Here is a 27,121-nt window from a genome sequence, read left to right as displayed (position 1 = left end):
AAAACTGAGATGTGAAGAAATTTATTCTCTCATTGGATAATGAATGACCAGAATTCTCTATCCCAGACAGTGCAGGCTAAATCATTTAATAATTTAAAGAATCATTTAAAAAAGAACTAGATAGATTTTTGAAATATCAGGGAGTTGAGGGCTTTATATAGCTAGCATGAGAGAGGAATTGAGGCTAGGGACAGTTCAACCATGAACTTACAGAATGGCAGACTGAGGGACTGAATGCCCTACTCCTGGATCTAATTCTTTTGTTCTTCTGAAATATATTCCCCCAATCAGCTTATTTGATCATTATCACATTACAGTTTTGTGGGAATGTGCTGTGCACTTATTTCTTTTTCTGAGTTTCACACATAACAACAATGACTACAATTTGGAAGTACTCCATTAGTTATAAAACACATTGAGACATTCTGAGGTTGTGAAAGGGCACTATAAAAAATTGCAAATCCATCTTTCTTTTTCTTTCATACCCAATACCTAATGAGAAAAAATAGCCTCAGTGTGGTAGAACCAAATAGGGTTTGGCTGATCTGATAGATTTCTTTTATAATGGTAAGACTGAGAAAAGGGTAGAGTGGTTGATACTTTATATAGGCACTTTCAAAATGTGCTTGATAAATTAGCACATAACAGATCTGTTACCAATGTTGAAACTTGAGGTTTAAAACAGCAACGTGCACTGTGTGGATTTGAAAGGGGCTAAAGGACAGATAGTGGTGATAGTGCTTAAGGGACAAGAACAGAGAGGCTCGGAGGAGTGTGAACTCAAGTCTTTGAAACTGGTAGAATAAATTAAGAAGGCTGCTAATAAGATTTATGAGAATCTTTACTTTATACTTTGAGGTGTAGTGTACAAAAATAGGGTGTTATGCTAAGTGAAAATTCCCATATGGAGTATTGAGGTCAATTCTAGCCAATTCTCAGAAAGGTGTGAAGATCTTAGTGTGGGTGTAGAGGAGGTTTACTAGAAAGGTAATGTAGCAGGCCTCCTTGCTAAAACAGATTTCGATTGCTAACTTGGCTAAAGGGATGCTGGGTACATTGGCCAAGTGAAACTCTGCAGTCACAAAACCCACACACCAGACACAGTGAGATTGCATAATGTAAAAGGCAACAGTTATCCTGGGCAACTTATCCACCAAACAAAGGAGGGTCTGGATTGAAAGTCACCAGGTCCTGCTACACAAAGATACAAACAGTAGCAAGCCATCCCAATGACTGATAATGTTTCAACCTATTAAGCGAGTCTCCCTGATTGGCCAAGACTATAGAAGGTTTGAGAAAACCCTCTAAAAAGGTATAAAAACAGGGTTCACTTGCAGACCAATCTCTTGGACCCTCTTGGACTTTCTGAGGAGACCAGCATGGCAAAAGGCAGTGACCTGCTGACCATCCGGACAGAGACAGGAAGAGAGAAAGCAGTTTTGCAGTCCCTCAGAGACAAAGACAGAGAGAGAGCATAGCTGTCCAAATCCACAAGAGACTTGTGAAATATTGTTAAGTCTAAGGGGCTGAATAGGATTAGAGATAGTATAGAGATATAATAGATATAACTATTATAAAAGCTATTACAACTTGCTTACTAATAAAATTAGGATGGTTTTGCATTGTTACCAGCTTGTGTTTGTTGTGGTTTGACTGCTAGGTATTGAAAGACACCTGGATAAATTCATTCATAACACTCTAGTTGGATTTGTTTAACTTGTTTAAGGAGGAACTAAGCAACAGTATCAGAAACTAAACACTTCAACAAATTGAAACTAGAGAAGCTGAAGTTATTCTCCTTAAAACAGAGAATATTATGGAGATTTAATGTATGATTTGCTCTAGGTGGTCAAAATCTTGAAGGGCTTTGATAAGCTTAAATACAGTAAACCGTCTCCAGTTTCTGAAGAGCTGGTAAGCAGAAAATTTACAATTACGTTATTTGGCAAAACAATCAGAAGCAACATAAGAAGAAGAAATCTGTAGAGAAGAAGGTTATTTGTCTCATTGTCCCTATGTTGACTGTGCCCGCTGAGTTTCTCCAGGAACTTTTGTTTTTGTCCCTGTGTTGGCTGTTTGATAGAGCTTTTCAATTAACTCTGCTTTCATGAACTTCCTTATAACCCTGCATTTCTTTCCTTTCCAAATTCCCTTCAGCAAACTGTTATTGAACTTGTTTATACAGTTAATGCATTTCACTCTAGTTGTTTACCATACAATATGAAATTATGAAATTTCTAAGGTTTTCATGCCAAGCTGAAGCCTTGCTGTTTTTGAAATGATGGTGCACTTAAAGAACTCGTGTTAATTGCCAGATTTCAAAATTAACACTTTGTTATATATTCAGTCACTAATTTAGATAAACACATTATCAACTTCTTGCCATTTGTTCTTCTTTATGCTCATTCTGGATTAGAGTGGTGCTGGAAAAGCACAGCAGTTCAGACAGCATCCAAGGAGCAGGAAAATCAACATTTCGGGCAAAAGCCCTTCATCAGGAATACAGGAATAGCTGTATTCCTGATGAAGGGCTTTTACCCGAAACGTCGATTTTCCTGCTCCTTGGATGCTGTCTGAACTGCTGTGCTTTTCCAGCACCACTCTAATCCAGAATCTGATTTCCAGCATCTGCAATCATTGTTTTTACCTTCTTTATGCTCATGACAATTTACAATTATCACTTAAACACCAACTGTCCTATAGCAGGATTTTGAAAGAGCAAGGTTTGTAATACACAACTCAGTCATTTTATTGCAAGAGTACATTTACATCTGAAGGATGTTTTAGACTAGATTCATTGCAGATTAGATTACTTACAGTGCAGAAACAAGCCCTTCAGCCCAAGCAGTCCATACCGACCCTCTGAAGAGTAACCCATTTCCCTCTGACTAATGCACCTAACACTATGGGCAATATAGCATGGCCAATTCACCTGATCTGCACATCTTTGTACTGTGGGAGGAAACCGGAGCACCCAGAGGAAACCCACGCAGACACAGGGAGAATGTGCAAACTCGACACAGACAGTCACCTAAGGCTGGAATCGACACTGGGATCTTGGTGCTGTGAGGCAGCAGTGCTAACCACTGAGCCACCGTGCCACCCCATGTTAATACTTCGATGATTAAGCTTTGAGGATCCATTCTTTCCTTGAAATATGGAAGCATAGGAATTTTAAAATGTTTAAAAGATTGACAATAATCAACAAGAATGGTCAGTTTGACCTTTCAAAAATATGATTATTAACAACTTGCACTTTTGCTAAGACGTAGCCCTCGGTCCTATGTTATTTTACATTTAAAAAGACATCACATTGGTATCATTAGGTTAACCAATAAAAGGGAATTCTAAAAGACTCTATAATTAGGGTCATAGAGGCATGCAGCATGGAAACAGATCCTTCAGTTCAACCAGTCTACACTAACCGTAATCTCAAACTAAATTTGTTTCACCTGACTATGTTTAGCTCATATCCCTCCAAACCTTTCCTATTCATGTACTTATCCAAATGTTTTTTCAAATGCTGTAACTTTACCTGCATCCACCACATACTCAGGCAGTTCATTTTACACACTAATCACTCTCTGTGATTTTTTTAAAAAATGTGCAACTAGAGAAGTTGAGGTTATTCTCCTTAAAACAGAGAATATTATGGAGATTTAATGTATGATTTGCTCTAGGTGGTCAAAATCTTGAAGGGCTTTGATAAGCTTAAATACAGTAAACCGTCTCCAGTTTCTGAAGAGCTGGTAAGCAGAAAATTTACAATTATGTTATTTTTTAACGCCCTTTTTTAAATCTTTCCTTTTTTAAATCTTTCTCCTCCAACCTTAAAAAAACCCTAGTTTTGAACTCTTGATTCATTTTTTAATTTAACTTCTTATATTCTATTGTTCATCTTTTCTTTGAAGCTTCTTCTTAAGCTGTAGAAATACTTCAATCACAGTTTCAATCTCTGCAGTTTTGTCTTGTTGCATTAATCCAAGCATTTTTGAAGCCATTTGGACATGGACTGTTTCTGTATCTCAGGAATCAAAAATGGTGCTGAACATTCTGAAATTGTAAGGGAACATCCCCATGTCTGACTGTACGATTGAGAGAATATCATTAATGAAACAGCTAAGATAGTTGGGTCAAGGATGCTATTTTTGTTTTTTGTGAGACTGAGGATGAATAATTGCAGCTACTCTGCTAGTTGCTAATGATTTAAGTTGTTCATATCAATTCTTTTGCTAAGTTTACCTGTACCTGCAAACTCAAAAGGAACATTTTTTTCAACCAATAATGTAAAACCAAGAAACACTTAAACAACAACTATTGGACCTTTGTTGTGAGTGATCTCCTGATATACCCAATAGGATTTTGACCACGGTCAGTTCTAATGAAAACCAAAGTCAAAAAAAGGTGAAAATTCTACCCAAAATTTCTGTCTCTACTAATAGTAATGTATGTGATTGCACTTAGTCATTTCTGCATCTTTCAAATATGTAAGGGGAGTCTCTAAATAACACATGTATGCATGAATCAATCACCTCAAAGATTCATAATGGAGTCTATGAGTAATTGTGGATCATGACAATTGCAGAATTATATCTGACTGCCTTGTACATACACATTAACAACAATTTTTCAGTGTTGTAATACACCTTAAGGGTAATACTGTACAGTATAGATTAATAACCCATATAATTACACTGCCTAGACCATTGACAATAATGAATGATAGCCAAACCAGTTCAGTGAGACAGGTTCTATTCCCTGACGAACAGCAGTAAACCAATGGGTTAGCTATAGCAATCAATACCTTTGACAGTCACTTTTTGCACATAGCCCACAAATGGTCAGATTTATAGAATTGTAACTTGCTGTGATACAATTTCAGCTGACATCCTAAGGGCTATGGCACAGTATCATGTCCATCATAAAAAGGGGTGGCACAGTGGCTCAATGGTTAGCACTGCTGCCTCACAGCGCCAGAGTATCTGGTTCAATTCCAGCCTCAAGCGACTGTGAGGGGTTTGCATATTCTCCCAGCGTCTACATGGGTTTCCTTCGGATGCTCTGGTTTCCTCCCACAGTCTAAAGATGCGCAGGTTAGGTAGCTTTGCCATGTTAAGTTGCCCTGTAGTGTTCAGGGATGTGTAGGTTCGGTGCATTAGTCAGGGGAAATGTAAAACAAAATATTTGGGTAGGCGGAATGGGTCTGAGTGGGATACTCTTTGGAGGGTCAGTGTGGACTTGTGCCTAATGTCTGTTTCCACACTGTATAGGATTCTATGATGATTTTATGAATCACTACAAATAACACTCAGTGTGGGTTCCATCAGGACCACTCAGTTCCTGACCTCACTGCATATTTGGTTCAAACAGGGATAAATGAAATGTATTCCAAATGTGATATGGGAGTGACTGCCCTTGACATCAAGAGGGCATTTGATTGATAATGGAATTAAGGAGCTCAGGTAAAATGAGTTAGTGGGAAACAGGTAGCAAATTCTCCATTGACTACAGTCATACCCAATACAAAGGAAAATAGTTGTGGTTGTACAACACTCAGGAAGCTAAACATCCATCTGTACAAAACAGCCATGATTGGCATCAGCTCTTATTGCGGTCCAGGTTGTGCTGCTATCACATGCGAATATGGAAGTCTTAAATTTTATAGTTTTCCATATGATTACATGCCACCTTGCAGGAAAGGTACATAGTTTCACATTTACATTACACCTTTGCATTGAGGCAATTAAATGTCAGCTGTGCTCAAAAACAGCAAAACCTATTTTTAGCAAATTCACTATAATGCAATTGCTGAACTGGGGACACTGTTTCTAAAGCACAAACTTTTAAAATATGTGTTAGCTGTAATGTGATTACATTGTCAACACTTTAACCACTATTTCTAAAGCGCGATCTTTCAACAACATGGGTTGCACAAGAACGCAACCATTGCGTTATAGAAGAACTACCCCTAGTGTGTATCATCTATAAAATGCACTGTTGAAACTCACCAAGCCTCCGTAGACAGCACCTTCCAATGCCATGACCAATATCATCTAGTGGACCAGCAGATACATAGGAACATCACCACCACCTATAAGTTCCTCTCTAAGCCACTCACCATCCAAAGTTGGAAATATATTGTTGCTTCTTCAGTGTTGCTGGGTCAAAAACTTGGAACTCCATCTCCACCAAGACTGTGGGTGTACTGGACTGCAGTCATTCAAAAAGGGAGCTCACCACCACAAGCACGAGGGATGGGCATTAAGTGCTGTCCCATCTAACAATGTCCACATCCCATGAGCAATAAAAAAGAATGCATCATTCCTCCAACTGAATGCCATTCCTATCATCACCATGTCTTTTGCCAAAAATAGGTTTTGCTGTTTTTGATCACAGCTGACATCCTAATTGCCTCAATGTAAAAATGTACTATGCACCTCTCCTGCAAGGTGGCATGCAACCACATGGAAAACTATATACATTTAAGATTTTCATATTTGGAAAAATATAGAGGCATTAAAATTTCCTCAGATAGCAGGGACAAACCGCATGTCATACATTTCATACATGTGATGTTTACTGAGGATAAGAACACATGTCAGAGACTAAATTATGTGCACCAGAATATGTTGATTTACAATAAACAGGCCATTGGAGAGCCCAAAGAAGGGAGAATGGGATCTGAGCACCCCACATTAGTCAATTACTCACTTAGGAAATAACAAGCTTGAAGTGGGACTTGTGTTCCTTAAAGGACCAGGTACCCGTATTTCAAGCAATGTCTTCTTTGAATTGTTTCTTTTGCAAAGTGCCTGCAATTACACTGGAATGTTTTTGAAGTACTTTGGTAAATTCCTGGATTTGCCTTGAGAGTGTTGTCCCACAGGTAAGGTGGAAACATTGGTGATTTGTCTATTCAAAAGCAGCATCAGATTTGGAAAGGTAAGCCAGAATTATAGTGCAATGGCTACACAGAGGGTATGCTTCCCTCTGGAAAGTTGGTGCTGGTCCTCTTCATACTCCTTGATAGCTGTGTTGCAGGTCTGCCAATAACCACGTGTTTCACTGTGCATGCCCATCAACACTTTCCCATGCATCACCCCACTGAGCTCCTCATCATGAGTTAACGTTATCAGTACTCACTGCATCTCACCTTGTGATGAACTTATCGACTAATCATCCTTTAATACTAGCCTGCCTACACCTCAGGCATGCCAGATGACTGACCATGTGCTGAGTCTCACTATGGCAAAAGTGAGGACTGCAGATGCTGGAAACCAGAGTTTAGATTAGAGTGGTGCTGGAAAAGCACAGCAGGTCAGGCAGCATCTGAGGAGCAGGAAAATCGTTGATTTTCCTGCTCCTCGGATGCTGCCTGACCTGCTGTGCTTTTCCAGCACCACTCTAATCTAAACTGAGACTCACTATACGCTATCCTCCAGTGTCAGTATATTAACTGGTGGCTGCAAGTATCAGATCAAGTGATGGGGCCTCTTCACAAAAGCTGTGGTATTAATCTTTTTCCCTGCTTACCAGCCCCTATGAATGGCACCCAGAAGCAGGAACTCAGGGGCAAGTGAAGGCAATGAGATATGGGAAATGAGATGTGGGCTATCATGACATGAGCGAAAAGTAGAGTATCTGAAGAAGTAGATGTTTGGTAGGAGCCCTGAGTGCCAGGGACTGCTACTGGGTAAGCAATGAAGGTGAAATGCATTGAGCAGTGTAAGAGATTGATGTTATCAGATCTTAAAGTCCAATTCCATGCGAAATTTGGAAACAGCATTAACCTTGAAACTGATGACAACTGAGTAGTTCATTATGACCAGTCATGTTTCACTCGAATAAATGATTTAACTTTCCAAGTTGGACAGCTATTCCAAATTTCATTAGAAAACAGCTAACTTTGTTGCAAAAAAAATCAATCATCATTTTGTTCATAATTATTGGACTGAATACTAAAGATTTTTGTCCTGCAGTTCCATTTAATTGATGGAAACAATTTTGAGAGATTGATGAAGCAGTGGCGAGGGAATGTCTTGAGAAGATGCATATACTGACCTTGAAGTCTTGTGGAACTGTTTCGAGGTCCTCAGATCTAGCCTCCAGTAATTAGACTCATTGGAAAAGTGTTTTCACTTTCTTCTGAGCGTAGTTTTTGAAGGCCTCCTGGAACCCTGGGGAAATTTGTTTCTTCTATCCACTTCCACCTGAACGCCTCTAATCACAATGGAAGCACCTTTCTGCCTTGAGTTCCATTTTCCAAGTTAACCTTGCCATTGCTTTCATAGCAGAAACTCTGCCCAATATACATTCTGCTTTCAACACTTTCAAATTTCTGCATAAAAATAATTCTCTTGATTTCTCCTTTTCTTTTTTTGAAAATTACCTCAATTTATGAATTTTCTATGTTCTTTCCAAGTTTAAACAATTGTTTGTACAAATCCAATTTTACTGTCTGATTTTCTAAGAAAACATTTCATCTGTTCCTTCAAGTTTTTATTTTTCACATCTGCCTTTGTTCTCCACTACTGAAACCTTCACTGATGGTTTTTGCTGTTTCATCTATTTGAAGGATCTTCAGGGCAGCCTACTCTCTTCAGCAGTATGTAAACTTAAGCTCATTCAAAATTCTTGACTCACATTAATTCCTGTTCATCAACCAATCCTGTGCTCACTGACCGACATGAGTTCCAAGTTCGTCAATGGTTTATTTTAGCATTCTCATTTCTGTTTTTAGTTTACCTTCACAATTTTTCTTTCCAAGTTCTGTAACTTCCTTCAGTATTCTAACACTATAAAAACTCTGTCTTTCGCCAACTTGGACAGCTTCCAGATTATCAAATTTCTTCACTGCTTCTTTATTGTGCATGCCTTTAGCTAGCTAAGGTCTAACGTTTAGAATTCATTCTTCTACCCCTCTGGCTCCTCCTTTAATGTATAATTCTTTGTCCAAGATTTTGACCTACCTTTTTAGTTGATCCATTGTCCAATTCTGTCAAGACTCTTGTGTGACCTTTTACTATCGCACACTGAATTGAAGAGTCTCATTTAGACTGTACTGTGTGCCTTTTGAAATATGCAAGTGCAGCCACATAATTTATATTTTTGTCTTTCAACAGAACCAGTTTATAGATGTCAAAAAATAAAAATTTGCAAAAATATTTTATGTATGCACAGGTATAATTTCCTACCACAGTAAGGTGCACTATATTAATACTTACTATTTGTGTTGGATCTATATCTCCTACCTACTATGTCTTGATCAGATTTCAGGAAAACTTGGGACCACAGAGTCTTCGAGCAGTGTTTACATGCTTTCACTGTCACAGCACTCACCACAAAGGCTATTATTGTGGATGAGGGAAGGACTTCTTCAAGAATCTGATAAGCTGAATGCAGCAATGTTTGTTTCAGCAGTTTTTATTCTGTTTACTGCCAGCACAGTAACTTACTTTCACTTTGATTTAACATTTTAAATTTCTATTTGATGAATTCCGAGGCATAGCTATTTCAAGGTTAAAAAACAAATGATCAAGTCTGCTCATTTCTAAAATCAATTCTATTTACAATGCTATTACAGATCATGTTACAATCAATTCTACTTCTTCAAATCCTGCTTGAGATCACAACCATCAGTTGAAATAATTGTTAATTGCAATGTAATTTTCAACTTTTAAAACATGCTTGTCAAATTAGTCTGCTGTGATTGGTTTCAATGGGCTTCATACCTTCTTCATGAAGAGCTTTTATCAAATTTTAAAACTTGGTGAAGCACATGCTAGAAGTTAACATGCTGCACTATTTATGAAAACTAGAAGTGCACTCAGCAAGGAATGTCAATGAGGAAAAGGATCGCTGATCTCTTGTAAAATCAAATGTATCACCGCTATTACCAATTCAAATTGAAACAGGTCCAACTCATTATCTCCCCTTGAACTAGAATGGATTTTACTGAGAAGGGTACTCTGAGTTATTGATTGACAAATTATATTCCCTATGAATTGAAACAAAACAATGGTATAGGGACTTTATTACAGAAGGTCAAAATACAATTTCAACTTATGCTAAACTTTAATTCTGTACAAAGCAGTGACAAAACAAGTTTCAAGATACATGTTTAGAAGAAAAATATACGTAATACATCACCTGCATGCTGTATGGAACTGAAAAATAATGTCTCATCACCTCCCCAAACTACCATACCTCCACTGAATTGGAGTGATTTAATTTAAGGCATTGTGCAACCTTGGAATGTTGTGGAGCTACACAATCTACAGTCTCAGCAAGGTGTGCACAAAAGTTTAATTCCCTGTGGACTTCTCCATGTAATTCTCCAATCTTATATCGAAAATGCAGTAAGAATGACTATAAATTTACAACTTATTAGGCACAAGTTTTATTGAACTGACAGGCAAGAGTAGACATTGGGCCACTTCAAACTGATGCTGGAAGCCGAGTGATGCAAGATAAGGAAATAGTTGGAGAACTTAATAAGTACTTTGCGTCAGTCTTCACAGTGGAAGACATGAGTAATATCCCAACAATTAAAGGGAGTCAGGGGGCTGAGTTGAGTATGGTTGCCATTACAAAAGAGAAAGTGCTAGAAAAGCTAAAAGGTCTTAAAATTGATAACTCTCCTGGCCCTGATGGGTTACATCCTAGAGTTCTGAGGGAGGTGGCTGAGGAAATAGCGGAGGCGTTGGTTGAGATCTTTCAAAAGTCACTGGAGTCAGGGAAAGTCCCGAATGATTGGAAGATCGTTGTTGTAACCCCCTTGTTCAAGAAAGGATCAAGACAAAAGATGGAAAATTATAGGCCAATTAGCCTAACCTAAGTTGTTGGTAAAATTCTAGAATTCATCATTAATGATGAGGTTTCTAAATTCTTGGAAGAGCAGGGTCGGATTAGAACAAGTCAACATGGATTTAGTAAGGGGAGGTCGTGCCTGACAAACCTGTTGGAGTTCTTTGAAGAAGTGACAAGTAGGTTAGACCGGGGAAACCCAGTGGATGTGGTCTACCTAGACTTCCAATAGGCCTTTGATAAGGTGCCACACGGGAGGCTGCTGAGCAAGGTGAGGGCCCATGGTGTTCGAGGTGAGCTACTAGTATGGATTGAGGATTGGCTGTCTGACAGAAGGCAGAGAGTTGGGATAAAAGTTTCTTTTTCGGAATGGCAGCCGGTGCAAAGCGGTGTCCCGCAGGGTTCAGTGTTGGGGCCGCAGCTGTTCACATTATATATTAATGATCTGGATAAAGGGACTGGGGGCATTCTAGCGAAGTTTGCCGATGATACAAAGTTAGGTGGACAGGCAGGTAGTACTGAGGAAGTGGGGAGGCTGCAGAAGGATCTAGACAGTTTGGAGGAGTGGTCCAGGAAATGGCTGATGGAATTCAATGTGAGCAAAAGCGAGGTCTTGCACTTTGGAAAAAAGAATAGAAGCATGGATTACTTTCTAAATGGTGAGAAAATTCATAAAGCCAAAGTACAGAGGGATCTGGGCGTGCTAGTTGAGGATTCTCTAAAGGTAAACATGCAGGTTAAGTCCGTGATTAAGAAAGCGAATGCAATGTTGTCAATTATCTCAAGAGGGTTGGAATATAAAAGCACTGTTGTGCTACTGAGACTTTATAAAGCTCTGGTTAGGCCCCATTTGGAGTACTGTGTCCAGTTTTGGTCCCCACACCTCAGGAAGGACATACTGGCACTGCAGCGTGTCCAGCAGAGATCCCTGGAATGGTAGGTCTAACATATGAGGAACGGCTGAGGATCCTGGGATTGTATTCATTGGAGTTTAGAAGATTAAGAGGAGATCTAATAGAAACTTACAAGATAATACATGGCTTGGAGAGGGTGGACGCTAGGAAATTGTTTCCGTTAGGTGAGGAGACGAGGACCCGTGGACACAGCCTTAGGATTAGAGGGGGTAAATTCAGAACAGAAATGCGGAGACATTTCTTCAGCCAGAGAGTGGTGGGCCTGTGGAATTCATTGCCACGGAGTGCAGTGGAGGCTGGGACGCTAAATGTCTTCAAGGCAGAAATTGATAAATTCTTGATGTCACAAGGAATTAAGGGCTATGGGGAGAATGCGGGTAAGTGGAGTTGAAATGCCCATCAGCCATGATTGAATGGCGGAGTGGATTCGATGGGCCGAATGGCCTTGCTTCCGCTCCTATGTCTTATGGTCTTATGGTATTAATGAAACTTAGGGATCACTTTATACTAAAGCAGGTATTTTGTATCTAGTATTTTTAAGAAAGGTAATCAGAAGTTTAATTCAGGATGTCGCATGGTTTGTATTCCAACTGCACTGTGTATACGTTATACCATCGAAAGTACAATAACGGTAAAAGATAAAAAAGTTTCATGTTGAACACAAATCTAGATGTGTACATGTCAATAAAGGCTCATTCACATGGAATTCACAAATTGCACCTGAGACATGCACAAGATTGTATTGGTTAGGTCAATATCTATTAAAATTCATTTCTACAATGACAAATGTAAATTATTTCAAGAGTCAGCTCAACTGGATAGTTTAATCAAAAGTAGCAATTTAACTTTCTTTCCAATAAACGAGTATTTCTTGATGGATTTAATAAAAAAAACTTTAAGCAGTTTAATGAATGCAGCTGAAAACAGATTTATCATCACAAACAAGCTTTAGCAATAATGTGTCTGGTCTTACACCTACAAGTAACGTGATTTTGATCAGTGAAAATGACTTAAAGAGCTATAGTCAACAATGTAATAGCTTCCTTGGTGAACACTGTCAATTTCTTGGTAAATTAACTATTATTTGATGTGAAAACCATCTAAAATGTGCCTCCTGGTGTCTGTGCAACTTAAGCAAATGAAACACTCTGAAAACCAGTACAATTTACAGAATGTTGAATCTCACCGTTTGGGAGGAGTGGGGAATCAACTTTGTCAGTGGGGCCCCATTGGAATGAAATGAATCTTGAATGAGCATTAAAAGTCAGAGAAAGCATCAGTAATTTGTGGGTCATGATTTGGAGATGCCGGTGTTGGACTGGGGTGTACAAAGTTAAAAATCACACAACACCAGGTTATAGTACAACAGGTTTAATTGGTTTAATTGATTTAAGTGTGCTTCCAATTAAACAAGTTGGACTATAACCTGGTGTTGTATGATTTTTAATTTGTGGGTGTAATTCACTTGTCTTTTTAAGTTCTCATCTTTTGTGTTAGTGTGGTCGATTCCACCCAAATTGCCCTGATATTACTCACAGAAAATTCACTATGGAGTTTCAAATTCCAGACTAAGTCTTTTTGAAAATAAATTAAAAATTGTGGTCAAGATTCTAGATTTTATTTATATTTACTTAGCTTAGACTGGAATGTATATGGGAAATACCAGGGGAAATTATACGTTTAAGAAGTGAGGCAATGTGGACTTGTAAATGCAATTTAAATGGTAAGAAATTTACATTCCTTGATGACATAAATTCTGCTTCTACACACAATGATCTCATGAGCATTCAGTATTCCAATAAATCTAAAAATGAACACCTTTCTTTCTATTCTATTTAGTTTCATCATAGTTAATCAGAAAGACTACAACTGATTGTTAATATGATATTGCTAATGGTACCCATGGCATAAAAAACTTCAAAGCTTGACTACTGTGTATTTCCATGGTCTAATGTGAGTAACTGTTAACATGTAACAGCAATTGACATTTATGAAAACCACAGGAGTTTCTAACGAAGAAGAAAGCCACTTGACCCATTTACATGTGCTTGCTCTTTACTCTGTGCCTTATTTCTCCTCACAACAGTGTAACTTCCCCTGCTTCAAATAGTTATCTGTTCCTCCTTTAAGATATCCAATAATTGTTGTGACTACTCCCTGTGAAATAAATTGGTGATCTTGTTACCTCTGCATAAAGAAATGTCTCCCAACTTTTGCTTCTCACTAACTGAAGACAACTCTAATTAATGAATCCTCATCATTGTTCCTCAGTTAAGGGAATGGTCTTTTTCTATTAATTCCAGCAAAATCTTTTGATACTTTAAGTACCTCTAGTGTCCTCCCAGCTTCTTCTCTTCCGGTATCTCAACCCAGTGCTTGTATCCAGAGTTTTGCATCCTAATATTATCCTGATGAATCTACTTTTCAAACTAATGAAGTATTATGGTGTTTTTATCATACATTTAGGTCCCTATTTCTGAATATAGGCTAGTCTTTTAATAATCACATATCCTAATTCACCAGTATACTGTCAGTAAAGTGGTGGAATACTAAGTGAAACTCAATACAACAGTCTGTTAAGGGGTCCTTTTCTTTAGTAGCTGTAGTCATAGATATGCATTTGCACATTCAGCAAGATATATCATCTCCTGTGAAAGTGACTGCTTTGGTTATCCCTGTTTAATGTGTAATGTGAATGGTGTGTAGAAAAGCTCATGTCGCACAAAAAAATAATCTAGGCACAACTTGACAGATATTACACATTTAGATGTGATGCAGGAAACCTTACATCAAAACTTAAGCATTGGTAGATATTAGAATGGACAAATATAATATCCAACAACCTTTTTTTCGCTGAAGTTCTCCCTTAATTTAATATTGGGGTCTTTGTCACAAGTATCATGAGCTGTACAAAAGCAGCTGCCAATGTCTAACATTTTGCATTTAAACCCATTGGTGTCTAACCACATTCCTTCCTGCCTGTTATAGACTTAAAAATCATCCTACCACAACTACTTGTTGGCATCTCATATTAAATTCCCTTCCATTCCATATCTATTTATCTTTCACTAGATAGAGGTTAAGGCTGCAAAAATGACATTGTGCACTCTTTCTGACTGTAAACCATGAATAAAAGGAAACAGTATGAAGGTCAGAGAAAGGGATTGGAAGTATGGTGAAGCATGAAAGGAAAGGTAAGTGTTTAGAGGATTAGAAAGAAGTGAGGTTTTGTAGATGAGCAGGAATTGAAGCATTCCTGAAGTGGAGCAAGCAGGGATGCAAATTTGAAAATGGAGTGGTTATGACTGAGAGTGAACACAGAATACAAAGGTAGATTGACTTAACAATATAAAGCAGCTGAAGAGATTGATTGGACTATTCTGTCAAATCAATAGCTTTCCACATTTTTTAAAAAGTAGAGGCATCTGATCATTTCTCATTTATTCTATCCAAACTATTACCTCTAAAAGAGTTATATCCAATGACAAAAATTGTTTACTTCTACTTTATATACCGAATGTTCTCTGTGTTTGTGAAAGACCATGACAGCCACAAAAAAGAAACTCTAGCGAAATGCATGTAGAGATCCCATGGAAAATATTGCAACCAATATTGAACTAATTGGGATCTTTATCCATATTTTTTCCTTGGTTATTTTGTGGTGGAACAAAGCCTGAAGCTCTGACAAATTAAATATAATTCCCTTTGTAATTGACTGGAGAAAGAAAAAAAAACAAACTTGTTCACATATTTGGTTCTAATTTGGGTCTGCATCTTTTTGAATTAAGCTAAACCAGGTCAGCTATTATCTAGCACAATGAGGTGTACTTACTTGTAGGGCTGAATGGCCTACCCTTGTTCTTTTGTGATTCAATATTGTATTCAAGTCAAGGCATTTTCAGTAACCCCTGCTGTAAATGTGGAAGCATACGTAGCAAGATGACTTTGCTGAAAAAATGGTCTAAAGTGTAGACCTGAAACCCAATAATGGGAGTTAACATGGTGTGAGTATTATTATCGAGCTCAAAAGGAGATATACGCCACCCAGGTAACTAAATGAATAGTTAATCAGAAAAAATAAAGATTTTTTTTACAATGTAGAATTATAGAAATCCAAGCTACTACTTCCAATTATTGTGGAAAAATAATTCCTAGACAAGACTTCCTGACATTACTCTGGTTAAGAAAAATATTTCGTTTTCATGCTTGCATAATTTTGAGTTAAATCAAAAATGCTTCCTCGTTGAAGGAGACGGTTGAAAGGAAGTTTCTGTGGCCCAGACTAATCTGAATGGCTCGCTCTGCTAAGAACGAAAATACAGTCAAGAAGCTTTGCAACCTGGATCCGGCAGGTCTGTGCTCTACTATCTCATCAATGGCATGCCGACTTCAAGGAAACACATTAATCCGGATACAATGCTTTAAAAAGAAGCCGTGAATGCAGTCAGACAGCACACAAAGAAGACATGTAGCTTTTCAATGTGCAGTGAACATTTGAGGATGCTGACAACTAAGGTGTGCGCATCATCTGTTTCGGAGCCCCTGCACATTCTTTGTTAAAGTCTACAAATGAGTGAATTTATACCTGACCGGGCGAAGCAGGAATGACCGTACAGCAGAGATCAGGCACATACTTACCGCTCATATTCATAACGCTGACCTTCCTATCTTTTCCCTTTACACGGAAACGCCGACCACCTTAGAGGCGTCGAAGCTCCTGATGCTGTCTGACTCAGGAACCTTTCCCAGCTTTCCAATTTCAAAGGAGATTTCCTTCGCGCGTGTGAACCACCTTAGCCCCAATTCCTTGGCCGTCAGTGGGGCTGGGAAAAACCAGCGGGATTTCCCTCTGTCACGGTGAGAGTGATGCTCTTCTCCAATAGTCCCAGTACAGCACAAGGTCAAAGACTTGGCATCAACACACTGGGCTGGGCGTTCCCCGGGTTCTGGTGACGGCTCCGACTCTGATCACAACCGATATGCAGCTTCTCACGAACACTGATTTGGATATAACCTTCTGCTAATCCACCACACAATCCGCAATGATGTGATCAAGACTAAATCCGCCACTGGCGATCTTGTTGTGCGTCTTGCTTTGTAGTTACGATAATCCATCCATTTCACACAAGCACCGCAGCGGCATTACCCTCTCCTCCAGATGCGAGCTGTCTACCGAGTCATCGCTGGCATCACCGTACCAAATTATTGGAAATCTTCAGTATAAAACTGGCAAAATGTCAGCAGCGAATTGGGCGCACTCAGCAGCAAGATACTGCCATCTGCTGGCACCTCTTTCAATTGTTCATTTTAATAATATCGTGGTTCAGCTTCCAGCTGCACGATCCTTCTCCAATTGTGCAGAATGCGATTGAATTCTCAGCACCAAAAAAAGATAATAAATAGGGAAGGCCCATACAGGCCTGAGATCAGATTATTCCTTGCATTCAAGCGACTGATCAATGTAAATATGACTCTTCTGATAAAAACTCATAAAGTAACTGCATTTCTCTCCATAGCTGTTGCAGACTGGCTGAGTATTTCCAGCAAACTCAATATTTTGTTTTTATTCCATGAATTAATGTCTGTCAATTATGTCGGTACTATACCATCATGTAACTTACTATATTGCTAGCAGGAACAGTTATATAGCACCTTTCAGGTAGTAACAGGTAGTAAGCAGCATGATCAGAAAACAAGTGAGTAAGGTGAAGAAATAGTCACAGCCACAAAATTTGAAGTCTTCAATATACATATTGAGATCATATCTATTTCTATATCTTTTTTATTATTATTAATAGTGTTATTACAGGTAATGTCTGGGTCAGTGAGTGCTTATGACATTTGTAAATGTTGGCATATAATATGATGGTTAGTTGGGGGAACTGACATAGCCAATGCAGAAGTAGTAGAAAGGAGGGAAGATTATGAAAGAACAAACCCCTGATCAATTATTGTGATCCCAGACAAGACTGCCAACTTTTTATCAATCCAGTTATGAGAACATTGGACAACTGGCATCTCTATTATGAACTGAGTTGACAGACCATAATCTTTTTAGATTAGATTTAGATTACATTACAGCGTGGAAACAGGCCCTTTGGCCCAACAAGTCCACACTGACCCGCCGAAGCGCAACCCACCCATACCCCTACATTTACCCCTTACCTAACACTACGGGCAATTTAGCATGGCCAATTCACCTGACCTGCACATCTTTGGACTGTGGGAGGAAACCGGAGCACCCGGAGGAAACCCACGCAGACACGGGAAGAACGTGCAAACTCCACACAGTCAGTCGCCTGAGGCGGGAATTGAACCCGGGTCTTTTAAAGATAGAATGGCTAGAAGAAGCAGAAACACCAAAGAATCTTTATTATACAATTAAACATACAATTATACAACGAATTAAACAAACAACAGCAAATGGTAGGCCTGAGGAATAGAAAGGTCTTACAATCCAACCTAAGTTGACCAAGTAAAGATCAAATCAGGAAGCAATAGCTTCTTTAAAAATATGAACAAGGAAGAGAGAGGCCAAACTGAATCTAGACACATTGGAAAAAGGAGCTGCGGAAATAATATTGCAGAACCTGGAATGGCAAAGGAATAAAAAAAACTTTGCATCAGTCTTCATAGAAGAAAACAAAAATTACTAAATAATCAAGAGTCAATAGGAGGGGAGGGGAAAAATGTGATAACTAATACCAGAGGGAAAAATACCAGGGAAACGGGTTATGAGCTTGCTAGCTGAGCTGGTAGATTTGTTCTCATCACCATGCTAGGTAACATCATCAGTGAGCCTCCGATGAAATGCTGGTGTTCTGTCTCACTTGCTATTTATGTGCCTTGGTCTGTTGTGGTGGGTGATATCACTTACAGTTCTGTTTCTGAGAGGTTGGCAAATGGGGTCCAAATCAATGTGTTTGCTAATGGTGTTCTAGTTTGAGTGCCAGGCCTTTAGGAATTCCTGTGCATGTCTTTGTTGAGACTGTCCCAGGGTGGGTGCACTGTCCCAGTCGAACTGATGTCCTTCTTTGTCTGTGTGTTGGATACTAGTGATAGTTGATCATATCTTTTGGTGGCTAGTTGGTGCTTATGTATTCTGGTGGCTAGTTTCCTGCCAGTCTGTCCATTGTAATGTTTGCTGCAGTCCTTGCAGGATATTTTGTATATGATGTTCATTCTGCTGTTGTTTGGTACGGGGTCCTTTAAATTCATCAGGAGCTGTTTCAGTGTGGTGGTAGGTTTGTGAGCTGCCATCATACCTAGGAGCCGGTGTAATCTGGTCATCATCTCTGAGGTGTCTTTGATGCATGGCAGAGTGGCTAGAGTCTTGGGTGTGTTGTGTCTTCTTGTTGAGATCTGTTGTGTAGAAATCGGTGGACTGCACTTATCGGGTACCCGTTGTATACATTATATAGGTGTTTTTTCTTGACTTCTCGTAGTTCCTGGTTGCTACAGTGTGTTGTGGCTCATTTAAATAATGTCCATACACACAGAGGAAGAGGGACACCAGTTTGACTGGGTCAATACAGCCATCCTGGGACAGGCCAAAAAAAAACATGCAGGGGAATTCCTAGAGGCCTGGCCTTCAAACTGGAACTCCATTAAAAAAAAACATCGATTTGGACCCCATTTACCAACCTCTCAGAAAAAGAACCAGCAGTGATATCACCCACCACAACAGACCAAGGCACATAAATAGCAAGTGGGACAGAATACCAGTGCTTCATTGGAGGCTCACTTAGGATGTTTCATCACCATAGCTAGTGATGTAACGTCTGAGAACAAATCTACCAGCCTGATCCACAACCTGAGCTACAAATCTTCTCCAAACTGTAAACACCTATGGACACAATAAGCTCAAATTAGCCCCAAGATGGGAAACCAATGCCATCCAACTGAGCGCCAACTGCCAACAGCTGCACTTCCGACACAAATCAGGAAACAGGTATTACTACAAAGTATCAAATACAAACCCCCTCCCAACACCCCACAAGCCAGAAGAACAGCAGAATAGAATGGCCGCAGGATGCTATGAGAAATCATAAATGATACCCACAACTGACTCCACAAATACGAACAAGACATATTGCGCCAAAAAACTCTGTACACTAACATAACTGTCCATGATTGGACAAGTATGCTAGAATGGGTCATCGACAGTGAACAACAGCGGATCAAGACAAATAAAATACTAGTTCTACAAGAAAAACTGGCCAAGCTTACACAAAGTAATAACACGGACAATTCAGAGATTTGGATAAAGAACCATCACAGACACGAGAAAAGCCATCCTAATACGAGGGGTGAGCTTCAATCACAAGGACACAGACAGAAAGGACTTCCTAGCAGGACTGGAATCCACCCTAAAAAACAATGGACTTACGTAAGCAGACCTTTAAATAGACAGTAGCAACAACACTACGCAGAAAAAGGAGGGAACACTCTCAACACACTGGAAAGGAAAGCCGTTGAAGGACCCAGAAAAGACAGAAATATCATATTCCTACCAGCAGACAACGGGTGCATGACCGTCATCCTGAACAGAACACAACATATTGAGAAAGCAAACACACTGCTCGCAGATACCGACACCTATTAACAGGTGGCGATGGACCCAATTCCACAACTAGAAAACTGTTTCATAACATCCCTGAGGAAACTTCACAAGACAGCTGAAATAAACAAGTTAGACCTCCAAAAAAATGAAACCTGAAGGATCCAACACACCCTGTTTCTACAGATTACCAAAGGTACATAAACAAGGGGCCCTCCACCAAACCATAGTCTTGCTCTCTGATACACCGACATACAGACTAGCAAAGGAACTGCAACGCAAACTGAAACACCCAGTGGAAGACTCAACCCACTCCATCCACTCCACCCAGGAATACCTTACCATCATCAAAGACATTAATGTAGAGGATCACGAAATCATGGTTTCCTTTGAAGTGATGGCCTGATTCACATCAATAAATACCGAGTCAAAGAAACACTGGCCTCATTGCCAGACAAATCAAGGACACAAACACCTAATAGCACTAACTCCATCAGAAAGGACAGCATCCTCAAACTAGTAGATCTGTGCCTCACAAACCAACTTCACCTTCAACGATACGATCTACAAACAAATCAACGGGATACCTATAGGACCACTGTTATCAGGACTCTTAGCAGAAGCAGTTATGCAGAGATTAGAATGAACAGCCTTTCCCACCATCCAGCCCAAGCTTTGGGTCCGCTATGTGGATGACACTTTTGTCATCACGAAATGCAACAAATTAGAAGAAACTCACAAATACATAAACAGCATCCTTACTGGTATGAAGTTCACCAAAGAGGAAGATAACAATAACAAACTCCCCTTCCTAGATGTCAAAGTAGAATGAAAAGCCAAAGAAGAGCTGCAAACTAGTGTCGACACACACTGAGTAGATACTTAATTACGGGAGCAAAGATCCCAACACCCACAAACGGAGCTGCATTGGGACATTATTTAAATGAGCCTCAAGTGTTGGGGCCACAATTATATACATCATGTATGAATGACTTGGATGAGCAAGCAAACATACTATTGCCAAGTTTGTGGATGACCCTAAAAAAAATCTGAGGGATATTGGTTAAATGAGTAGGGAGGTGGAATATAATGTGGGAAATGTGAGGTTATGGTCTTTGACAGATAGATTAGAGGAGCTGAATATTATTTAAATGAAGAGAATCTGCAGAATGTTGCAGCATTGATGGATTTGAAAAAAATTAGCATAAATGTTCAGCAGGTAATGGAGAAGGTAAATGAAATGAAATTAAATTAAAAGTGAATAGAGTTCCAAACTATGAAGGGTTTGGGACCTCTTATCTCAGAAAGATATGCTAGCATAGAAGGTAGTCCAGAGAATATTCAATAGGTTGATTCCAGTATTTTCCCAGAGGGGATGAGTAGGTTGGTGTGGAGGGGTTTTCTTACATGGAGAGATCAAGTAGATTGGCACTGTAATTGTTAGAGTTTAGAAGAATGATTGGAGACTTTATTAAGATAGGTAAGTTTCTTAGGCAACTTGATAAGGTTGATGCTGAGAGATTTTTTTTCCCTTTGTGAGAGTCTAAGACCAAACAATATAATCGCAGAGCAAGGTTTTACTCAATTAGGACAGAGATGAGGAGAAATTTTTTCGGTCAAAGGATGGGGAGACTGTGGAATTCCTTACTGCAGAGGTTTGGAGAGGTCAGATCATTAAGTATATCCAAAGCTGAGATGGGCAGAGTTTTGATCTATAAGGCTATCTTATTTCTCAATCTCTGGATTAAAAACTTTAAAAGACATTCAGCCAAACAAGATGTCTTTGCAAGACACAAACTTCTTTTCAATAATGTGATTCTCTTTTTCTTTCCATTTTGGGAAATCCAAATACGAGTACTCATCACTAATTATCTTATTTTCTTCTTCTTCTAACTACGTCTTTGTTTCTGTGTTCAAATTCCTCTCCATAAACTTCATTTTCAGGAGGATTTTCACAATTATAGGAAGAGAAGGAAAACAGGAGTTGAGATTATCAGATCAGTGATGATTTCATTGAATGAAACAAACTTGATGGGCTTTTCTCAGCTCTTATACTTTTGTTCTTCTTGTCAATAATGGCTAACAGGTACACTGAACAGATAAGATGTTAATCTAAACCATATACTATATATTGTTGTGATGAAGATCAGAAGCCTAAAGCACCACACTCATCGCTTTAACTTTTAATTCCAAAATATGTCTTCTTTTTTTAAAAAGGACAGCTATAGACAAAAATTAAAAGAAAAATAACTGCAGGTAAGAATTCTGCATTGTCTGGCTAAACCGTGTGTCAGACCCATGTAATGTCATTGTGACAATGCTGCTCCTTTAACAGTTATGGCGTTCTTGCTTTTTTTTCAGAGGGGTCCTAAAAGCAGAGGTTCTGATCTGTCTAGAAGTATCAACTTGAAAAAAACTTTTAAGTGTTTTTTTTTAAACAACACTTGTACAATGAATGGCCATTTTCCTAGTTCAGGTTTTGGTTTGATTTGGTTTTAACAAGCTGTTTTATTTGCAGCTGTTGGTCAAGTTTTAGCTGGGAACCTAGAGAAATGTGGGAGACAAAAGAAGCAGTTTCGTGCTCATCCTCTCTCCCTCTGATGTCTCTCCTCTAAGTACCTGTGTTTGATTTTCCTTGTTTTTGACTCAGGAGTATTTGTGGGGATGTTGCAATTATTTGGAACATCATCATTAAGCTGCAATAGAGTTGATGGGGTTTTCAGATAAGTTATGTTATGCTAAATTCAGTTCTGTTTGTTCATGTTTCATTCAGTAGTCTGTAAATAAATTCTGTTTGGCTTAAAACTGAGTGAGCCTTGTATCACTCCTGGAATATCGTCTGGATGCCTGTTTAAACAACTAGAAAAGTTAGGATCTGGGCTACCTTCTTGAAATATTTTGATGGGGATCTCAATATCAGAGTCAAAAAGTGTGGCACTGGAAAAGCAAAGCAGCTCAGGCAGCATCTCAGGAACAGGAGAATCAATGTTTTGGGCATAAGTCCTTTATCAGGAATGTGGGGTTAAGGGGCCTGAGAGATAAATAGGAGGGTACGGAGGGGGCTGGGAGAGGGTAGCTGTGAAGGCGGTAGGCAGATACAGGTGGGAGGTGGTGATAGATTGGAGGGGAGGATGGAGCAGATAGGTGGGAAGGAAGATGGACAGATAGGACAGTTCAAGAGCTTGGTGCCAAATTGGAGGATTGGATCTGAGATGAGAAGTGGGGGAGGGGAGGTGAGGAACCTGGTGAAATCAATGTTGATACCTTGTGGTTGGTGGGTCCCAAGGTGGAAAATGAGGTGTTCTTCCTCTAGGCTTTAAGGTGGCTTGGATTTGGAGGTGGAGGAGGCCCAAGACTTGCATGTCCTTAGCAAAGCTGGGGTGGGGGGGGGGGGGGGGGGGGGGGCGCGGGGTTGAAGTGGTCGGTCACAGGGCAGTGGGATTGTTTGGTGCATGTGTCCCAAAGAGGCTCCCTGAAATGTTCTGTGAGTTGGTGTCCTGTCCTCCCAATATCTAGGAGACCATATCGAGAGCAACGGTCACAATAGATGAGGTAAAAACAATGACTGCAGATGCTGGAAACCAAAGTTTAGATTAGAGTGGTGCTGGATGCTGCCTGAACTGCTGTGCTTTTCCAGCACCACTCTAATCTAAACAGTAGATGAGGTGTTTGGATGTGCAAGAAAGTCTCTGCCAGATGTGGAAGGGACACATGCATCAAACAATCCCACTGTCCTATGGCTGACTGCATCATCACCCCCTCCCATTCTGCAAAAGACATGCAGGTCCTGAGCCTCCTCTACCATCAAATCCTAGCCACCCAACACCTGGAGGAAGGACACCTAATCTTCCATCTTGGGACCCTCCGACCACACGGCATCAACATTGATTTCACCAGTTTCCTCATCACCTCTCCCACCACCTCATCCCAGATCCAATCCTCCAATACACCTTTGCCTCTTGAACTGTCCCACCTGTCCATCTTCTTTCCCAACTGTCTGCTCCACCCTCCCCTCTGATCTATCACCATCACCCCCCACCTTCCCATAACCAGTTTACAACTTAAAATCTAACATTCCATATTAACACGTGTGAGTTGCTCAGAGAGAAACTTGCAGCTCCTGGTGCTCCCATGTATCAGTTGTCTTTGTTCTTCTAGACAATTGTGGTCCTGGTTTTAGAAGACATTCTTTGCTGGAAGCAGCTTTGCTGAATTTTTGCAGTGCATCTTGCAGGTGGCACTCACTGTTGCTACTGAGCATCAGCTATGGAGGGAGTGAATGTGGATGTGATGCCAATCAAATGGGATACTTTGTCTTGGATTGTTGAAGCTGGACTAATGCAATCTTGTTCCTGATAGAAGGAAGACAGATTTTGTGGAGTTAGGAGGTGAGTTACTCACTACAAGATTCCTTGCCCATCAACTGTACTTGTAATCACAGAATTTATGTGACTAGCACAGTTCAGTTTCTGATCTGTGGTAACTCTCAGGGTTTTGATTGTGGGGATTCAGTGATAGTAATGTCATTAAATCTTAGGGGGTGATGGTTAGGTTCTCTTTTGTTGGAGATAATCATTGCCTCACATTTGCATGGAGTGAATAATACTTGCCACTTGACAGCCAAAATCTGGATATTGTTTTGCATTTTGACATTGCCAGCTTCAGTATTTGATAACTGCAAATCATAGTGAACATAGTGAGCATCCTCGCTTCTGACCTGATGATGGAGGGAAAGTCATTGACGAAGGAGCTGAAGATGGTTGAGCCAAGGGCACGAATCTGAGGAATTCTTGCAGAGATGTCCTGGAGATCACAGGCCATCTTCCCTTGTGTCACCTATGATGCTAATCAGCAGAAAGTTTACCCCAGTTCCAGTTTTGTTTGGATTCCTCGATATCACACTTGGCTAAATGTGGCCTTGATATCAAGAGCAGTCACTCTCATCTCACCTCTTGAATTCAGCTCATTTGTCCGTGTTTGAACTAAGGCTCTAATGATCTGAGAGGCCCTGGTGGAACACAAATTGAGCATCAGTGAACAGGTTATGGCTAAGAAAGTACTGCTTGATAGCACTGTCAATAACATCTACTATTACACTACTGATGATCAAGAGTAGAATTATGGGGTTGAAATTTTCAGGCTGGATTTTCATGCTTTTTGTGTACAAGACTTTCCTGGGCGATTTTCCACTTTGTTAGTTGGATTGTCAGAATTATTGTTTTGGTAGTTCAATCTCTTCAGACTGCTCCCAAGTAACTAATTTTTTTTAGCAGTATTACAGTTTATTTTGGCAAACAGGTAGTTTCACAGAATTTTGCTGAATATCATTAAGTGACAGTCTTTCTTGGCTGCATCAAGCAGTGAGCCATCAATGACTCCAGGATTTCATTTTAGCCTCAACCCTTTTCTACAGTACAGAGCCACCACTCCATGAAACTTTTCCTAAACCCAAGGAGGAGGAGACAGATGTCTCACTCCAGGATTGAATACAAATCCATTCTCCTGGGATCTGGAACCTAGGAACTCCCACGTCTCAACGTGGGACTCTACTCCCTTTGATCCAAACACCACAGCCCTGGCACCAGTGGAACCAACACCCCTCTCCCATTCCTACATTATTGCTGTCCTCTCCCCCAGGCCCAACCCAACATCCCCCTCTCCCTTGGAGGATATAGTATTCTCCACCAGACCATACATACCCTCCAATCCCCCATGCCTCCAATCTACCTAAACACAATTACCTGGCACCCTTCCCACCTTGTGACTTGGAACCTCATCCACTGGATAACTTACCCACAAGGCACTCCACTTACTTGGTGCTCTAATTTCACAGTCACTTTGTGAGCTTACCCTTTCATAGCAGTTTTACAATCAAAAATATACTTTATTCATAAAAAATCTTTATATACGCACATAGTCACCAATGCAGTTTAGTTCAATAAAATGTTAGCATATGGAGAAACAAAGAAACATTGGAGTTTGACTCTATCCAACACACAAAAACAAGGTATTTCTTACTTGTACAAGATCCTATTTTGTATATGTTTGAGGCTGTCAAAGTTGCAAGACATTTAAATCACAGAAAAAGGCATCTACTGCTGTATAAAGGGACCATGATTTGCCTTTGCCCTTGCTCAGATGATCGTGCACTCTGAGGACACTGCTGGGATGAAGATACTCCTCTGAATTTTCTACAAGGTTGTTAGTGGGAATCTCCCATCAGAAACATGGTGCTCTCTCTTAACATAAATATGTGTGAGCACAGTGGGAGTTTGACTATGAAGCCACATCTTGGAAAATCCAGTGCAATGATCCTGTATTATTTTAAATAGGTGATGTGATTATGTTCATATCTCTATCAAATAGCAGAGAGTAGTATTTCAGTAATATTGTTCCTAAAATAGTTGTGAAAGGCACTATGTAAATGCAAGGATGTTTTCCTTTTCATTATTTCTGCTAGTAATCTAATTTCTAATGTATTTTTTTTTCTTCCGCTGCTCTGGTAAATTATTTCAATTTAATAGATGGATCACCATTACTTGCACTTTGTATACTTCAGTTGCAACCGTCCTGACCTCAGCTTTGCCCCTCCTGCCTTCTGGCTAATTTACAAAACTCCTGGTCATCACCAGAGTTCCATCCTGCAATGTGAGAGCAAAATCACAGGTTGCTTCAACATAAAACTGTTTGATGTACTTTTTTTCAAATTGAAAAATAGTAATCTAAACACTGCAATAGATTAAGAGTTTTCTTTAATAAAGTGATTAAAAATAAATAGCTACATTATTAAGTAGAACAAAGGACGTATGGGGAAGGATAAACTTCAGAATGCCCTGGATAT

General features: G+C 39.7%; 1 protein-coding gene across 4 annotated transcripts in view; it reads right to left on the bottom strand.

The window, feature by feature from the left end:
- The window catches only part of ablim3 (actin binding LIM protein family, member 3), a 351,872-nt gene extending 334,976 nt beyond the window's left edge, over positions 1-16,896 (bottom strand). For all 4 annotated transcript variants that reach the window (XM_043703814.2, XM_087995438.1, XM_087995439.1 and 1 more), the window contains exon 1: positions 16,359-16,896. In XM_043703814.2, the coding sequence (XP_043559749.1) occupies positions 16,359-16,371 (13 nt within the window). In that variant the 5' untranslated portion in view covers positions 16,372-16,896. The remainder of the gene's footprint in view (positions 1-16,358) is intronic.
- Between the last annotated feature and the right edge of the window lie 10,225 nt (positions 16,897-27,121).

Source organism: Chiloscyllium plagiosum, unplaced genomic scaffold (genome assembly GCF_037043375.1).
Source record: "Chiloscyllium plagiosum isolate Xiang-an unplaced genomic scaffold, Cpla_swu_hap1 HiC_scaffold_16, whole genome shotgun sequence".
Classification (NCBI taxonomy): Eukaryota; Metazoa; Chordata; class Chondrichthyes; order Orectolobiformes; family Hemiscylliidae; genus Chiloscyllium; species Chiloscyllium plagiosum.
This window is presented reverse-complemented; position numbering and strand designations above follow the sequence as displayed.